The 19,351-nt window shown below is 39.7% G+C and overlaps 2 protein-coding genes across 2 annotated transcripts in view; one reads left to right on the plus strand and one right to left on the minus strand.

Moving 5' to 3' along the window:
* The first annotated feature begins 1,009 nt into the window (after positions 1–1,009).
* On the plus strand, positions 1,010–2,029 carry LOC122449320 (olfactory receptor 52Z1-like). The gene has a single exon (XM_043480843.1). It carries the CDS (start codon positions 1,010–1,012, stop codon positions 2,027–2,029), a length of 1,020 nt encoding a protein of 339 aa, XP_043336778.1.
* A 4,075-nt stretch (positions 2,030–6,104) lies between these two features.
* The window catches only part of RRM1 (ribonucleotide reductase catalytic subunit M1), a 38,784-nt gene continuing 25,537 nt past the window's right edge, over positions 6,105–19,351 (minus strand). Inside the window, exons 13-19 of the mRNA XM_043481745.1 lie at positions 16,710–16,859; positions 16,279–16,500; positions 13,178–13,254; positions 10,502–10,637; positions 9,535–9,630; positions 8,280–8,468; positions 6,105–6,718 (exon numbers count right to left, since the gene is read on the minus strand). Coding sequence (XP_043337680.1) covers positions 6,533–6,718; positions 8,280–8,468; positions 9,535–9,630; positions 10,502–10,637; positions 13,178–13,254; positions 16,279–16,500; positions 16,710–16,859 — 1,056 coding nt within the window. The 3' untranslated portion in view covers positions 6,105–6,532. The remainder of the gene's footprint in view (positions 6,719–8,279; positions 8,469–9,534; positions 9,631–10,501; positions 10,638–13,177; positions 13,255–16,278; positions 16,501–16,709; positions 16,860–19,351) is intronic.

Below are 19,351 nucleotides of genomic sequence, written 5' to 3' on the forward strand. Positions count from 1 at the left end.
AAGAGATAAGTCTCTGTGGCCTGTGTTTTGTGTCCAAGAAGACAGAAGTTCTGCTCAGCAGCTTCCTCTATCCTTGACACAGAGTGTACCCCAGGCATAAAAGTGAGACCATCATTCCTCACTGGTTCTTCACTCCAATAAACCCCTACATGGTCATTCCCAGGTTTCTTAGACCAAATGTGGAGGCTTCCCAGGTGGTGCTGGTGGTAAAGAACCCGCTTGCCAATGCAGGAGATGTTAAGAGATGTGGGTTTGATCCCTGGGTTGGGAGTCCCCTGGAGAAGGGCATGGCAACCCACTCCAGTATTCTTGCCTAGAGAATCCCATGGATAGATGAGCCTGGTAGTTTCCTCCCTCCCAAGAACCCCTACTTGGTCCTTTCCAGATTTCTTAGACCAAAGATTCCTCATATACTTTTCTTCCTCCTAATCAAGGATCTTCTTCATCCTTTTTAGTGCCTCTGGGCCATCACTCCTTTTTCTTCTCTCCTACACCATACCTACTTTCCTCTGAACCTTTTTACTCAGCAATCGAATATCAGGAATATCACAGAAAGAATATCTTTTTTAAAAATATATTTTCTAAAAAAAAATAATTTATTTTCTTTGGCTGTACTAAGTCTTAGTTGTGGTATATGGGATCTAGTTTCCAGACCAGGGATCAAACCTGGGCCCCCTGCATTGGAAGCTCAGAGTCTTAGCCACTGGACCACCAGGGAAGTTCTGATAAACAGTATCTTGTAAGTTTATACCTCACGTACATAAGCTAAGAGCTCCCTGAAGACAAAGAATGTCTTTTTCACCTTTGTAGCTCCCATTACACCTGACACAATACCTGTCTATTCCCCCAGAGTGGCCATAGATATGGCCATAGATACATGAAGAGGTGGATCTTCATCACAAACCCCTCAGGCCCCAAAATAGCAATAGAAATCATTTTTCTTCCACTGACCATTTTGTTCTAACAGTCTCTGATCCCCACTTCTGGGGCCAGCCCAGGGCCAAAGCCAATGGGTGAGGATGGAAATACCAGCACCTTTAACTCTTCCTACACCAACTTCTTCCTGGTGGGCTTTCCTGGATTGTTGGAATGGAGGCCCTTCTTGGTCCTACCTCTTACTTTCCTCTATGTGACCATCATCTCTGCCAATGCCCTGGTCATCCACATAGTGGCAGCCCAGCGGAGCCTGCATCAGCCCATGTATGTGCTCATTGCCCTGCTCCTGGCTGTTAACATCTGTGCTGCTACAGCAGTGATGCCCAAAATGCTGGAAGGCTTTGTGCATTATGCTAACCCCATATCACTGCATGGCTGCCTGGCCCAGATGTTCTTCATCTACTTCACTCTCCTTCTGGACTACAACCTCCTGCTGGCCATGGCCCTAGACCGCTATGTGGCCATCTGCCACCCACTCCGCTACAGTGACCTGATGACCTCCCGTTTGCTGGGTGTGCTGGCCTTTTTTGCCCTGATACGGAGCCTAGGAGTGGCGGTGCCCTTGGTGGTGCTAACCTCACGAGCTCGATTTTGCCGGACAGCGGTGATCCGACATTTCACCTGCGAGTACATTGCACTGCTGAGTATAGCTTGTGGAGACTTGACCTTCAACAACCATTTGGGACTGGCCATGCGGTTGGCCACTGTGAGCTTTGATCTAGCTTTGCTGGGGACCTCCTACACCCGCATCGTCTATGCTGCCTTCCGGATATCTTCTGGGGGAGCCCGAGCCAAGGCCTTGCACACGTGCGGCTCCCACTTACTGGTCATCCTCACCATCTACCTCTCTGGTCTCTCCACTTCGATTGTTTTCCGAGTAGCCAAGACTGTGTCTCAGGATGTCCAGAACCTCCTCAGTGCCATCTATTTGCTGCTCCCAGGAACCTTGAATCCAGTCATTTATGGGGTGAGGACCAGAGAGATCCGACAGCATATAGAAAAGACGTTCTGTGGAAAGGAACTAGCCCGGCAAGTTAGGGAGAAGCCAGAGAGGCTGCAAAATATGAGAGTGAAAGGGAAACTGCCAGGGTGAACTTCCTCAATATGGGAGATTGGTGCTGTGACCCCTGGGAACAAGAGATAAACAGGCAGTACTGAGGGACATGCTGGAATTTCCTGAGATTATAGGCTCAACAGCGGGTTCACTGTTGGTAAACTAATCCTTTTTGAATCCTGAGAATGCTGTTTTTCAACCCAATAATAAAATTGTTTTTCTCTCTTTATCCCTGTTAGTTTCATTTCTCTGTCCTCTTCTCCCGGACTCCTGAGAAAGTCCCCAATAAATACCTGGATACATGGAGCTCTACTGGAATTATATACTCATGCAGATGATCATTTGCCCTGAACAGTTTGAAACAAGTAATACAGGACAGACCCTTCCCTGGTGCCCAATCTGTCCCAAATATGGCCTAAGACTAGACATGAGGCCCAGTCTGACCAAATATCCAGGTCAGTCTTGACGCCTAGGTTCAGTCTAATGCAAGCACACAGGCTGGATTCCAGAGTTCCAGCAGTTCCAAACACAGGTGAGGCTCTGCCTGATCTCCCCATGACAGGCACACAGGTGAGGCCTACCCCAGGTGTCCAGTCTAGCCCAAACAGTTCAAGTCCAGCCAGGGGGCCCAGCAGTCTGAGAGACACCCAAACCAGGTCTTCCCTTGGGACCCAATTTCATCCAAAGGCCAGACTAGGCCTTTATCTGTACTTGAGCTTGACCGAAACCCATTGGTCAGGACACTCTTCCCATAGTAGCCAGTGTGATTTATCTGTCACCCCTACTTGAAAGATCTCCATAACTGTCATCTATGGAATGGAGTGTCCTTCAGGGATGTCCTCAAAAGAGGTGTCCTGTACAGTGCAGAACCATCTGTAAACCACCCAAGTTTTCTCTTCCTCTGTCAACTGATTATATGGAATGTCCCATGAGGCCATGGGTGCAGGCTGGGAGAGAAGCAGGAGTGAGAACCATGGGCATTTGGGCCACTTCAGGAGATTACTTGTGCATCCAGGGCCTGCTTGAGCCCAGGCTTGTACATACAACTTCCCTTTGATGATGCTACTATGGAATGCTACTATGCATGTCAACTTTAGGTTTAGTGGGCAGATAATACTCAGTTCATGACAGCAGTTCAGGTTGCATAGGAACTTGATGGTCTTCGGTTAAGCAGTCTCAAGGCACAGTAAGTAGCAACCAAAAGCTGTCTCTCTCATGGGATCGAAAGAAGATGGTCAGATACTTGAGTCGGTTGCATGACAGGCTGGACATTTGCAGAGCCTCCTTTGTTCTGGGCCCCACTCAAAACTAGCCGCTTTTAGGGTCATATGGTAAATGGGTCAAAACAACACACTCAAATGAGGAGTATGTTACCATTTTGCCCCAAAAATCCAAAGAGGACCACTAGGCTTTATGCCTCTCTTTTGGTTGTAAGAGGAGTCAGAACAATTTACCCCTCACCATAGAAGGAATATCTCAACATGCCTCATACCATTGACCCCTAGAAATTTCACTGATAGAGGTGCCTTAATTTTTCACACTTATTTCTTACTCTCTGATACACAAACATCGTACTGCTAAGTCTACAGTAGCTGCTTCTTTTCGCTCATAGGTCCAACCTACACCTCAATGTAATGGAGCAGTGTGATATACTGTGGAAAGGAAAAGTGATCAAGATGAACTATAAACTACGATACTGGGCTGGAGAGCAGATATATCCCCGAGGCAAAACACATACATGGTAACCCAGACCCTTGCCTCTTATATTTGATTAGGAATATCCAGTGATGGTATTCTGCATGTCTCTATTGCCACATCATCCCATGGGCTATCAGCGCTCTCTTCACTACTGAGAAGTCATGCTTAAATCTCATCAAATTAGACAACCAATTCAAGAAATTCATCCTTAGGATTCCATTCCAATAGAACCATTTTCAGTACCAAAACCTTTATTAGTCAGGGTTCTTATTCTTCAGAGAAAATAAGGTGTGTATACACACATACACACACACACACACATACTATCTTATTTATATATTCCTTTGACTCTTGAACAATGCAAGGATTGGTTCTAGGACACACTAAGAATATGAAAATCCATGGATGTTCAAGTGCCATGATACATCCATGGTTCCACATCCAGATTCAACCAATCACAGATTGTATCGTACTGTCTTATTTACTGAAGAAATCCAATTACAAGTGGGCTCATGCACTTAAAACTCATGCTGTTCAATGGTCAACCATCTCTCTCCCTCCTCTCTATATATAAACATAGATAAAACTGTGGAACTGGGAAATCCAAAATAGGCAGAGTAAGCCACCAGGATGGGGACCCAAAGAAGAGCAGATATTGCAGATCAGTCCAATGGCAGTTTGGAGGCAGAAGTCCTTCTTTCTCAGGGGACCACAGTCTTCTTCCTTTTAAGGACTTTAACTGATTGGATGAGGCCACCCACATTTTGGAGGATGATCTGATTTACTCAGTCAATGAATTTAAATGCTAATTTCATCTAAAGAAATACTTTCATAGTTCCATTTAGTGTTTGATCAAATATCTAGATACTATGGCCTAGCCAGCTGACACATAAAATCAACCATCACATTGCTTAGGCTCAGAGCAAGCCTAGAGAAGTATGAGAGTGTCCTAGCAAGAGCCAATCTGCAAAGACCTAGGAAAGCTGTCAGAACATTAACTGAACATACTTTGAAGAGCAGACTTCACTGCAAAAACATTTTGGAAACGTCTCAGAATGTTTCAACAACAAAAATCACAAGCATTATAAAGAAACAGGAAAACATTCAAAGGAACAAGATAAACTGACAAAAACCACTCCAGAGAAAACTCAGCCATCAGACATTAAAACAACTGTCTTAAACATAACCGAAGAGCTAAAGGAAAACAATGTAGTAACAAAGATTTTGTAGTAACAAAATCAGACTATCAACAAAGACATAGAAATAATTAAAAGGAATCAGACATTCCAGAGCTGGAAAGAGCAATAAGTGAAATGAAACTTTCACTAGAGGGGCTCAACAGTAAAGTTGAAGAAGAAGAAAGAATAAATGAACTGGAAGATAAGACAACTGAGACTAGAGGAAAAAATAGAATGAAGAAAAGTGAATAAAGCCTCAAGGACCTGTTGAGACACTAATAAATGGACTGATAAATGCAACATAGAAGTCCCAGAAGGAAAAGAGGGAAAGGGGCAAAATCATTATCTGAATTAACAATGGCTGAAAACTTCCCCAATTTAACAAAAGATGTGAATCGATTATACCAAGCAGCTCAATAAAACCCTAGTTAGGATAAATTCAGGGACCCAGACCAAGACACATTATAATCAAACTGTCAAAAGTCATTAGTACAGTTAAACAGAAGATTACCATATATTCCAATCATTGAACTTCTAGTACATATCCAAAAGAACTGAAAGCAGGAATTCAAACAGACACTTGTGCATCAATCTTAACAGCAGCATTATTCACAATAGCCAAAAGGTGGAAACAACCCAAATGTCCATGAAGAGATGAATGGATAAACAAAATGGGGTATATATATATATATATATACATACACAATGGGGTATTACTCAGCCTTAAAAAGATATGAAATTCTGATATATGATACATAAATGAACCTTGAAAACATTATGCTAAGTGAAATAAGCCAGATAGAAAAGGACACATATTAAGATCCCTTCTACTTGAGATACCTAGAATAAGCAAATTTAGAGATAGAAAGTAGAATAGAAGTTACGAGGCAATGATAGGAGAAGGGGATCAGGAATTCACTGTTTTATATATAAACTTTCTGTCTGGGATGATGAAAAAGTTCTGGAAATAGATAGTGGTGATGGCTGTACTTTGTATATGTACTTAATATCACTAAATTGTATACTTTAAAATGGGTAAAATGGTAACATTTATTTATGCTTATTTTACCATAGCTTTCTAAAAAGAAGAAAAAGGCACATATTAAAATCAGAATTCTATATGGTGTCTAAGTAATTTGTCTTAAAATTTCTTCCCTGAACTCTCAAAGAATAAAAAATGCTTTTACAAATTTGACCTTTGAAAGAAAATAAGTGACAAAATTAGTCTCACACAGTCATTTAGAAACATTTATTATCTTTATTTCAGAATGACCTATTAAGACCTTACCCAGATAAAGGCCCCATCAGCACTTCTCACAGGTTATGACTCATTTTGCTTCTATGCACACACCAAAGTTTCCTTACCAAAACTGAAGTCACCAGAAAAGGGGTGCCAGATGGGTGATAAAAACCCTACTTAATCACGCCCTATTTGCAAAATGACTTCTTTTGCATTCCTAAAACATCTACTTTGATTCCCAATATATCAATTTTAAAAAATCATTACTTTCACACTTATATAGAAACAGTACTTTAAACCAATTGATCTTTTTGCCACAAAAAGGTCCAACAAAGCCTTACCACTTCAAGCAAACCTACTGCACCTATCTATGCTCAAGAAGCAGTTTGGCTACTGAAGAAGTGCTGGTCTCTTCTAAGCCCTTCCTCAGGACCCACACATCAGACATTCATCTCTGTTCTCCAAAGAGCACACCATGGCTGCTGTGTTCCTCTCCTTCTCTTCTTCTTTTGATACCTTTTCCTTATCTTTCAGCTTTTCTTTATTTAGAGTGAACTGGATTGGATTAGCAGCTGGTCTTGTCCTTAAATAATACATCCCAGTTTTCAAACCCTAAAAGGGAAGTAAAATTAGGAGAAGCCGTGAGAACATTAAACATTCAAGACCAATGTTTAAAATACATTTCCATAGACCAGGTCAAACTGCTTTCTAAATCTGGAATTATACCTCCTCTAGAAACCCCCAGCTGTTTTTTTATTTGGGCTTCCCTGGTGGCTCAGATGGTAAAGAATCCGCCTGCAATGCGGGATACCTGGGTTCGATCCCTGGGCTGGGAAGATCCCCTGGAGAAGGGAAAGGCTACCCACTCCAGTGTTCTTGCCTGGAGAAGTCCATGGACAAAGGAGGCTGCTGGGCTGCAGTCTATGGGGTCACAAAGAGTCGGACACGACTGAGTGACTAGGCACAGCACACACACAGCAGAGGAAGCCCTCAAACACGCTTAAAGAGAGAGAAGGAAATAGACAGCACACGCTATCCTTTTCACCACTAAAACAAAGCCTATCTCTTTCAAAATGTCAAATATTTTTTTGTTCTCTAGTCTTTTTTTGTTTGTTTACATGTACGACTTCCAAGCGTACCTAAGAAAACATGGCTGTTTTAGATTATAACTATTTAGAGGTCTAGATCGTTTCTCTGTAAGAAGAACAGATTACGACTATTTCATGGATAAGAACTGTCACCTTCTATTCAATACCCCTAGTCCTGGAACAAGTTCAATTAAAAGTTTGTTAAATAAAAGGATAAAATTATAATCCTATATAAATACCTAGAATATTGTTAGGGAATAAGAATACATTATAGGGACTTCCCTGATGGTTCAGTGGTTAAGAATCTGCCTCACAATGCAGGAAACATGGGTCTGACCCCTGGTTCAGGAACTAAGACCCTTCACACTGCGGAGCAACTAAGCCACAAGTACTGAGCCCGCACAGTGCAGAGTCCGAGCACCACAACTAGGGGGTCTGTGTATCCCCACAAAAAAGATCCTGCATGCTGCAACTACGACCTGATGCAAGTCAAATAAATAAAAATAAATACTCTTCTTTTAAAAAAAGAATACATTATAGACTCACAGGTCTTTACAGTTGGCAGTGACTAGCTAAATGATTGGCTTTTATCCTGTTTTAAAGCTGGGAAACAATGGATATTTTTGAATAGTGGGTTGACGTATAGTCTTATTTTAGGAATGGTATTAGGACACAAGCTGGCCTAGAGTAGAGATACCAGAAGCAAAGAGATCAGTTAAGAACTGAAGAATAAAGGTGAAGGTGGCGATGGAAGAGAAAGAGAGGCATTCAAGAAATAGTACAAAGGAACAACCAACAGCACACGGTGAATGACTACATGGGAAGTAAAGGAAGGATCACAGATAACGCCTAAGAGGTCTCAAGCTTCAAATAAAATAATCCCACCCAAAATAAGAAAATTCAAAGTGATAACTTAATCTAGTATAAGCCCATGCACTAGTTTTAACATATTGGACTTAACATATTTAACACTATTGGACTTAAAGTGAAAGAACTTCCAGGTGGCAATATTTAATAGGTAGCTAGAATATAAAACTCTGTTCCAATTCTAAAATATTCCAAGTTGGTTGACTTCCTCCACCAACCTGTTTCCAGCCGTAGAAGTGCATACTAGTGAGTTTGCCATAGTTAGGCTCAGCAATATGTATGTTCAAAGACTGGCTTTGATCAATGAAAGCGCCTCTCTCGGCTGCCATCTTGAGTACAGTTTTCTGAGAGATTTCCCACACAGTCTTATAAAGCTGCTTCAGGTCATCAGGAATTTCTGGTACGCTCTGAAGAAGGTAAAGCAGATGCTATTGTACTCTGGTTGAAGAAAGCAGTATGATTAATAGAACAATGACCTCCAGGTCTAGCTGTGATTCTACTTCCAGTCAGATCTGATCCTAGCCATTCCATTTAATACAGTATGATGCTTATCAAGTTTCCTAAGAATACTCCATTCCCACTTACCAAGTCCAATAAAACCCCATATAACCAACAAAATATCAATCTAGTGGTAGCTATGTAAGATTCATCTTTAATTGGTTAATGGTCAAAACATTCACTGTTTTAGAGGCACTTAATAAAGGAAGGACAGAGCAAAGCTAAGCAATAAATGACCCCTGAGTTTTGCAGAAAATACAAAAACTCAGGGCTGTAACTAACAGAAACATGACCCAAAGAAGCAATGAGACAAAAACCCTTTAAATATGGTAGGACTCCACAAACTCAACTTGAAGTCAATAGAAATATGGCTTTCTTATTTCTTAGGTCGAGGGTTAGCAGGCATCAAAACACAGACTGGCTAATGCTACAGTTTCCATCAGCAAATACAGAAATGTTACAGGAATCTTTATCTATGTTGCTGAGCAGACCAATATCTAACAAATGGCCTCTATCTACAAATAAATGCTTCCTGATTTTTGCAAATATTTTATTGTTAAACACTATTTGCGGCTCTGTCTTTTGACCTATCAGTCTTCAATCTCCATCAAACTTTTTAATTAAGTTCGACTCTAATTTCAGGCTTTACATCACCGGTCTCCAAACTCTGATGCACTTTGGAATTATCTAGACAGTCTTTAAAAAATACTGATGCCTGAATTCTCATTCCCAGACATTTAATTGGTATGGGTACAACCTAAGTTTCAGCTTTAATAGCTCTTTAATGTATTCTAATGTGCAGAGAAGTTGGGAACCATTGCTTTACACTGCTGCACAAACAAGAAGGTAAGGCCTAGATATATGACCAGAGTGAACAGCCATTCTTTCTCTGTATTGCCTAGGATAAGCGAGAAGGTACCAATGTTCAACTCAGCTCCTGAAGAGCACACTTTCTTTTTTTTGGTCATTCTGTACCTGGATGGAGCCATTGCATGCAATAATCTGATTTTTCATCTCTTCGTTCCACAAGCCCCGCTCAGTAAGATCTTTCAGTAAGTGAGGATTTACAATCTGAAAGGAAAAGGAGAAAAAATGTGAAGGAATAAACAACAACAGGGCCTGAAGAGGATTACAGACTTGGAGTTTAACATTAGATTGCTTGGTAAATTCTATTTTTTATGAAACTGAGAGACATATCCCATCACATGAAAGCTATATTCCTCTAAAATCCTGATACGTGTTATTCAAAACATAACATACGGTACTTGCAAAAGTGAAAGGAGCTAACTGCTTAAGCTGGGTATGTAGAATGATTCTTTTCTTGTTTTAAGTACTGACACAATAAACACTTGAGAAAATTATAAATGTACCCAACCCAAACTTTACAGAAATTTACTTCAGAATATTTGTAAATTCACAAATAAATATCTTTTAAATTAGTGGTTCTCAACCTGCACATGAGAACTACTTGGGAACCTCAGGAAAAAAAAAAAAAACCACTGGTCCTTCCCATTAGAAATTCTAATTTGTAACCAAGGCTGAGAATCACTACCTTAAAAATCACTTACCTTCTATTCATCTTGAGTATCATCAACTTGAGCATTTGAGGCTATAGTATATGTGTTATAGTTTAGCACACATAGTATAGCATGGTATATGACATACACTACATGATTAAAGAATGGTTACACATTACATGAACTCTAACATCAACAAGTTGCTTTCATACTCAACCCTCAATCCTTCATTCTTTTGACAGATATTTATAAAATGTCTATTATATGCTGAAATAACATAAATAATATTAGAGATGACAGCTCACTTTATCAAAACTTTGCCCCCATTCTAAGACAGAGGAGCATCCTAAATATGAGTAGCATTTACTCCTCTAACATCAGGCTTCTAAAAGACTTTTCAGTAGGTCTGGTTGTAATCTTCTCACCTGAAATTCTCCTGACAAGACTCTGCGAGTGTAGATGTTACTGGTATAAGGTTCAATTGACTCATTATTTCCCAATATCTGAGCAGTTGAAGCAGTAGGCATCGGGGCAATAAGTAAACTGTTTCTTATACCATACCTGAAGAAAAGGAGATTATTAGGTGCTGGTCCTTATGCTACTATCTGTCAGGAAGACAGCTACTTTAATCATTGTAGTAAAGCAGCTGCTGTAATACCATACACGCACTACACTTACATGCTGACGTTTGCATTTAACCCCTACAGGGATGCAACTCTACATTATGCCCCTCTCCTAAATGAATGACTGATTCCTAAATAGAATTAGCACAATTTTTACTGCTGACAATCTTTATCATGCCATGACTTATGCCAGTTAAGATCACAGCACTTGATACACCATCTTGCCCAAGGAAACACTCAAATGGCTGTTGGAGAGTCCCCACCTGTTTCAGGTACACTCATATAACCCTCACTCTTTTCTAAGAGACTATGTGATCACTGTGCTAGGCTCTTTAAGGAAACTTAATGACGTGAAAGTGGTAAGAACCAAACATCTATCACCATAATTCTTCATTATACTGAATAGGATAATGAATAGAGAAAATGACGCTCAAAGTATAATATTCCTGACTTCCTCTATCACCTAATTAATTCAAGTTTCCAGAAGAATGCTAATACCTTTGACTCTATTCAGTGCCAAAGAGAGTGCTTAAAAATGTAGTACCTGAGCTCTGAAAAATCTTCAAACTGTGCTAAGCACATCTTTCAAAGCTCAGCCTAGGGACTTCCCTGGTGGTCCAGTGGTCAAGAATCTGCCTTCCAATGCAGGAGACGTGGGTCTGATCTCTGGTTGAGAAACTAAGATCCTACATGCCTCAGGGCAACTAAGCCCACCTGCCTCAATGAAGAACCAGCACATAAATAAATAAATCAACAATAACAGTAGTAATAAAATAGTAATAATAAAAACCTCAGCTGAAGAAATACCTACGCTAAAACATCTTTCCTGACCAGGCAGACAACACTAAGTAAAACTGTCAAATACAAGTATTTGCATTGCAAATATTTTTTATGCCCTGTGCTTTTACGTATATTTTACTTGTGTACATGTCTTACCTTACTTAGTTTCTCAAGCACAAAAAGCTCGCCTTCGCTACATTCCATACCTCTAGATTCATACAGTACTTAGCATAGAGCCTCATAACCTAATGGAGTGTGTACAACTGAAATTTCAACTTCTCTCTGTCACTTTCTAGTTGTGAGGCATCAAGTAAGCCACCAACTAGCTCCACGTCTTTACTCCCTCCGTAAAGTGGACAGTGGTTTCCTGTCCACAGATAGGAAAATGTTTTGAAAAGTCACATACATCCAAACTATGGAATCATCTGTAATCACTAAGAACATTAGGCAGATTTGCATGTACTAAAAGAGAAAGATCTCCAAAATAAATCACTAAATAAAAAGTCTCAGAATGTGTCAAGTTTGATCACATCTGCAAACAAACTGAAAAAGGTCTAGAAAACTATATACCATTCATGCTGGTGATCTCTGAGAAAAGAAGTAAGTTGGCTTTTTGTTTGTTTTATAGGACAAGTGGTTGGCAGAAGAGGTATAAAAAAGGGCTTTTACTTTCTATTTTATTTCCATACTTGAACTTTATTAACAATGAATGTGTATTTATGTTGAAATTTAAATTGTGAAACTTTAAAAAGTTATACATAAAAACATTTAAACTACAGTATTTTGAGAAAAAAACAAAGTAAAAAATAGAGTTCGGGGCATTTTTGTAAAAATTGAATTTGCATGTAAATACACATATATATACAAACCCAGAAGAAAATCTGAGGATTTTCAACAGGTTTTTGAATACAAACAGGTTTTTTAGGGGGATGTGGTACTGGGATAATTTTCATTTTACTCCCTTTTCACTTGTATGTTTTTCTAAATTGTCTAACATATATTATTTGAGCAATGAAACAATTTGAAAGTAAATGGCTATTTTTAAAGAGCATTTTAAAGCTACTGCTTCCTTCTGCAAACATTAAACACTATGTATATTCATTAACCTGGACATGTCAGACAGTCATGATAGAAAGCAAAAGCAACTTGTTTCATTATTGACTCAGCAAAACATTCTGCCTGCACTCAAATTTCTTATGTTTATTAATTGAAAAGGCCTACAAAGACTCAATTTTTACATTTTTCTTTTCAACAGTTTAATATATTAAACCCTCCAAAAGCTCTTTAAATTCTCTAATGTAGTCCTATGATAATCAATTCAGTGAAAACCATTAATGTGCCCAATGTAATTAAGCAATAAATAAAAGTGGAAAACATTTAAAAAGCAAACACACTTGGAAATATGAATGCTTAATGAGAAAAATAATTACCTGTTCTTGCTAGTTAAGCCCCTAAAACAAGATCAACTAATAATACCAACCAGGTATTAAAATGCTTTCATTGCAGGCTACTGTACATATACTGTCCTAGGAAGTATTTTCACAATAACAGTTCTATAGACAGGTCCTTTTTGTCCCATTTAAAAGAGAAAAAGATGAATTTCAGAAGCTAAAAGAACATACCTAAGTTCCAAAGAGCCAGGATGAAAACCCGAGCCCTCCTCACTTCAAAGCTACTTTACTTTACATCTCTACTTACTTTGCAATCTTCTCCTTGAGAAGGTTCCAGTCCCAAAGGTCTGTAGGAGTAACATTCCACATATCATACTGAAGAATCTAAGGAACAAACAACCCAAATTGATGATAAATCATTCGATGACCATCTGAAACTATAACAAAAACCAAGCAAATGACTAACTGCCACGTCCCCATATCCCAACAAATGCTGTCTTGTAGGGAGTATAAGGTCCAGAGATTTTCCTAGACTAATTGCTATGTAGTCATATTGATTCAAAGCAGGCTGATTAAGGCTTACCTCTTCCCCATATCCCTGCTGAGTCCTCTCAGAAGACCCATATCATCTCTACAAACCAGGAAATTTTAACAAATGAAAGCATGTTGCTGAAATGTATTCTCTTTTTATACAATGAAAGAATTACTCTACCCTCTACCTTCATCTTTCTTTACAGCTTTGATTTACCCTATCTTAAAATATTATCTACTTAGCTAATTAACACCTATTTTCAAACAATGTAGAGTTCCTAAATATCAGCAGGAACTGTGAGAACTAAATCTAACATCTTATTTTACAGGGAAGAGAATCATCCTACTGGGGATAAAGGCAACGTGACGGCAGAATGCTAGGACAGCACTCAGATTCCCACCTCCTGCGGTATATAGGCCCTCATACTCTCCTCCTCTTCAGTATATACAAGACCTGGAAACACGATGGATGTCACTCACACAATTGTGACAAATGTGAAGGGTTTCTGTAGATGCAATTAAGGTTGAGAATCAGGTTAATTTATCCTGGGTGGCCCTGACCTGACAAATGAAAATGCCCAAAATGGTGACTGGACTGGGCTCTTCTTGAAATGAGGGACTCTCCCTCCTACTGGCTTTGAAGAAGCAAGATGCCATGAGCTCTAGAACTGCAAGGAAATGAACAACCAGGTGAGCTTGGAGCAGGACTGAGCATTAGATGAGACCACAGTCTCTACTGACATTTTGACTGTAGCTTTGAGAGACCCAGAGATTAAGCTAACCCAAGTCTGCACTCCTGACCCATGGAAATTGATACTGAATTTATGTTGTTTTAATCTGCTAAGTTTAGTTATAGAAAACTAATACCCAAACTACCACACAATTGCACTCATCTCACACGCTAGTAAAGTAATGCTCAAAATTTTCCAAGCCAGGCTTCAGCAATATGTGATCCGTGAACTTCCAGATGTTCAAGCTGGCTTTAGAAAAGGCAGAGGAACCAAAGATCAAATTGCCAACATCTGCTGGATCATTGAAAAAGCAAGAGAGTTCCAGAAAAACATCTATTTCTGCTTTATTGACTATGCCAAAGCCTTTGACTGTGTGGATCACAATAAACTGTGGAAAATTCTGAAAGAGATGGGAATACCAGACCATCTGACCTGCCTCTTGCAAAACCTGTATGCAGGTCAGGAAGCAACAGTTAGAACTGGACATGGAACAACAGACTGGTTTGTTTTCCAAATAGGAAAAGGAATAGTCAAGGCTGTATACTGTCACCATGTTTATTCAACTTATATGCAGAGTACATCATGAGAAACGCTGGGCTGGAAGAAGCACAAGCTGGAATCAAGATTACCAGGAGAAATATCAATCACCTCAGATATGCAGATGACACCACCCTTATGGCAGAAAGTGAAGAAGAACTAAAGAGCCTTTTGATGAAAGTAAAAGAGGAGAGTGAAAAAGTTGGCTTAAAGCTCAACATTCAGAAAAGTAAGATCACGGCATCTGGCCCCATCACTTCATGGGAAATAGATGGGGAAACAGTGGAAACAGTGGCTGACTTTATTTTGGGGGGCTCCAAAATCCCTGCAGATGGTGATTGCAGCCATGAAATTAAAAGACGCTTACTCCTTGGAAGGAAAGTTATGACCAACCTAGACGGCATATTAAAAAGCAGAGACATTACTTTGTCAACAAAGGTCCGTCTAGTTAAGGCTATGGTTTTCCCAGTAGTCATGTATGGATGTGACAGTTGGACTATAAAGAAAGCCGAGGGCCGAAGAATTGATGCTTTTGAACTGTGGTGTTGGAGAAGACTCTTGAGAGTCCCTTGGACTGCAAGGAGATCCAACTAGTCCATCCTAAAGGAGATCAGTCCTGGGTGTTTTCACTGGAAGGACTGATGTTGAAGCTAAAACTCCAATACTTTGGCCACCTCATGTGAAGAGCTGACTCATTTGAAAAGACCCAGATGCTGGGAAAGATTGAGGGCAGGAGGAGAAGGGAACGAGAGAGGATGAGATGGTTGGATGGCATCACTGACTCAATGGACATGAGTTTGGGTGGACTCCGGGAGTTGGTGATGGACAGGGAGGCCTGGCGTGCTGCAGCTCATGGGGTCGCAAAGAGTTAGACACAACCTAGCAACTGAACTGAACTGAACGAATACCTGGGAGTTCCCTGGTGATCTAGTAGTTAGCATTCAGTGTTTTTACTACTGTGGGCTCAGGATCCCTGGTCAGGGAACTAAGATCCTGCAAGCCATGCATGGCACTGTTCCCTTCCCCACCTATCCAAAAAGAAAAAAAAAACTAACTCAGCATTTTTCCCACATCTTTTAGCAACAATTAGTTTAAAATAAAACAGAATAAAATAGAATATACTTTTTACTCCAGAAGAAAAAAGGACCATATGAGCGTCAGATGTCTGGTGTAACAAATTACAATTTTAGTGGCTTAAAATAACAAAAATTTATTCTCTTGCAGTCTTGGAGGCTGGAAGCCCACACTCAGTATATTGGGAAGGCACCCTCCCTCCCCAGGCTCTAGAGGAGATGCTGTTCTTTGCCCCTTCCAGCTTCTAGTGGCTTCAGTTCTCCGGGGCTGTGGCTACATCTCTCCAACCTCTGCCTCTATGGTCCTGTTGCTGCTGCTTCTCTGTGTCTCTTTTAAGGACAACCGTCATTGAATTTAGGCCCGACCGGATAATCCAGAATAATCTCCTCAATTACATCTACAAAGACCCTTTTTAAACCAAATAATTTAACAGTCAGACGTTCCATACATTAGGATATGAACATCTTTTTGAAGGCTACCATTAAGCCTACTACAGGAACTCACAGGCAAAGAGAAATTTCATCCGTATACTTACTCCTTTGCTGACTGGAGAGCCTTCATAGGTTTCATATGGGCCATACTCCTTGGCCAGGTCACAGCTGGCTTCCAAGGCTCCATAATAAATGGTTTCAAAGATCTGCTTATTCAATAACTGGGCCTCTGGACTCTCAAAAGGGTACCTCATCAGAATAAAAGCATCTGCCAGACCTTGTACCCCAATTCCAATGGGGCGATGGCGTTTATTCGATAAGCTTGCCTTTGTGCCAACAGATTTAGAAAAAAAAGAGATGACATTAATCAACAGTAAAAGCAACATTCTGTACCAAATGACACACACTCTCTCTCTATCTCAGTTTTCTCACACCATTCCAATGATAACCATTTACATGATGATTAGAAGACTATGATAAACTCCTTCCACCTTGGATTTCAATTATTACCATAAGCAGAGAAATCTATTCATACCTCTGGGACAGGGTAGTAGTTAATATCAATAATTTTATTCAAGTTTCGGACAATGACTTTGGTGACGTCAGCCAACTTTGTAAAGTCATATGTGTGTTCTGATGTGACATACATATTCAGGGCCAGGGAAGCCAAGTTACAGACTGCAACCTAGAATTTGAAGAAAAGGGGTCAAGAATCACACAATTTTTATTTCAATGACACTACCCTGTAAACCTCTAACACTTGTTGACATTAAAGTTTTCGTTTCTATCTTTGACTGGTTTCTCTTCACCATTCACCAGTTCATTTCTAAATCCCAGGACCTATTCACATGTGTGAACTGTTACATGCACCAATGAAACAGGTTAAGATGGGGGAAGAACCATATGCTCCATAGTACAAGGCTCTATTACCAGACATATGTCACACTGTGCTATAATTTTTTATGTATGTCAGTAGATATGCACTAATACAACAGCCACTAAATAAAAACATGAAATTTAAAATTCACTTTCTTAATTGCACTAGTTATATTTCAAGTGCTCAGTAGCCACCCAATACAGAACATGTCTATCACTGTACAAAGCTGTTCCTAAATTACACGTCTACCTCATCCTCATTGAGACTCCAACAGCCCATAACAAAGGATCCAAGTATGAATTTTAAAAAAGCTCTTTAGGTGATTCTTACTACACTAAGTGGTGAACTTTTTCAGGTTAGGGATCATATCTTTTTTATCCTTACATTTTCAGGACTAGCACCACCACACCTGGCATATAGCAAATGCTTAATAATACTGAATGAATATACTTCCTTCGCCATTTTGATTATGACTATCCCAATCCAAACTCTCAACTCCTCTCACTTAAACTCCCTCATGCCCTTCACACCTAATCAATTCTACACATGGTGACAAAGTACCCATTTTTAAAACACAGCTCGAATCACATAAGCCTGATAAAAGCAAGGGAGAAAAATAAGGCAGGAAATAGGGGCTAAGGATGGAAGGAGTGCCATTTTTCAATAGAGTCATCAAGGGAGACACCACTGAGAATGTGACATATGAAGAAAGAACTGAAGAAGTCAGAAAGCAAGTCACATGGCTCTCTGGGGAAAAGAGCATTTCACCACTCAAAACTCCTGCAGCAGGAGTATGCTTGAAATGTTTGAGAAATGGTAATGAAATTAGTAGGGTTGGAGTACAGTAAGCAAGGGGAAAAATAAGAACAGGTGAGGTGGGATACTCAGTTGTGTACCATCTCACAAAGCATTCATTATAAGGACAGAAATGAGGTAATGATATATACTACAGCAAGGACAACTGACACAAAAGGCCGCCCAATATGACATGATTCCATTCATATGGAATGTCCGTAATAGACAAATTCAGAGACGTAACATAGATTAGTGTTGCCAGGGGCTGGGTGAAGTGGGGAACAGACAGTGAATGCTAACAAGTACAAGGTTTCTTTATGGGGTGATGACAATGTTCTAGAATTAGTTATTAGTGATAGTTGTACAACCTTGTGAATATACTAATAAAAAATCATGGAATTGTATCCTTTAGAAGGGCGAAATTTATGGTATGTGACTTATATCTCAATTTTTAAAAAATGAACAAACTCTGGATGGGTGGGAAAGTCAAAGATAAGTATTGTGCAGAGAATGGTATGATCTGATTTTTTGTTTTCAAAAAAGGTCATTTTATTCTCTGTAAATACAGTCTATCTTATATAATAATATAAGTATATGTCAATTTCCTCCAACTGAATTGTAAGTTTCTAGAGGGCAGGGACTAAGCCACATTCATTTATATCTCAGAGCACCTCGTCCAGCGTCTTACACATGCTTGGTGGTCAGTAAACTTTGTTAAATCAAACTGCAGGCTCAGCAGTATGTTCAGCTCACTTACCATTTTCTTTGACTTTTCATCTGTCATGTTTTTAGGTCCTAGAATTCAGGATCTCTTCCTTCCTCCTCATTTTCATAGCTTACATGCAATATCCACACAGTCTGTCATCTGACTAACGCAACAATCTCCATAAAGTAACCTACAACTGCTTCTCACACTAAGCCATTCTATAACCAGAATGAAGAGGTATCCTTCCCATCCTAGCAATGCTGTTTTCCTTTCAGCAATCTACAAGGGCTTTCGTATGTCTGAGATACGCCAGCTTTCACGTACTTTCTCTCTTCCCTCAACCACAGCCATCCCTCCATACGTCAAAAACCTTAATGTATCTGCTCCATCACAATAAACTTACTTTCCACTCCCTGCACAAGACCTATCCTTGTCTGACCTGTCATACTGGTGGGTCTTCCCAAATAGAAAACCTTTTCATAAACTTCTTTTTAAAATAACCAAATCTACATCTCATTTCCTGTCTTGCCTCTTCTGTGAGTGGCCTTAAAGATTTGAGATGAGAATTCTGTCTCACATTCACTGAAAGGACTCTCATGCTTACATACTTTAAACTGAATGTGCACTCTAACACGTTACCATGTTTGTCCTCACTCTAACCTAAATAATTATGTATTGCTATTTTTCTCAAGAAAAGATTATTACAACAATGTGTGTGTAAGAAAAAGTCGACAATCTTTTCCATATAGCTTAGACTAAAAGATTTTTAAGGGCACATATCACACCTCTTCCTTCCTTT

Source organism: Cervus canadensis, chromosome 11, assembly GCF_019320065.1.
Source record: "Cervus canadensis isolate Bull #8, Minnesota chromosome 11, ASM1932006v1, whole genome shotgun sequence".
In the NCBI taxonomy this organism is placed as follows: Eukaryota; Metazoa; Chordata; class Mammalia; order Artiodactyla; family Cervidae; genus Cervus; species Cervus canadensis.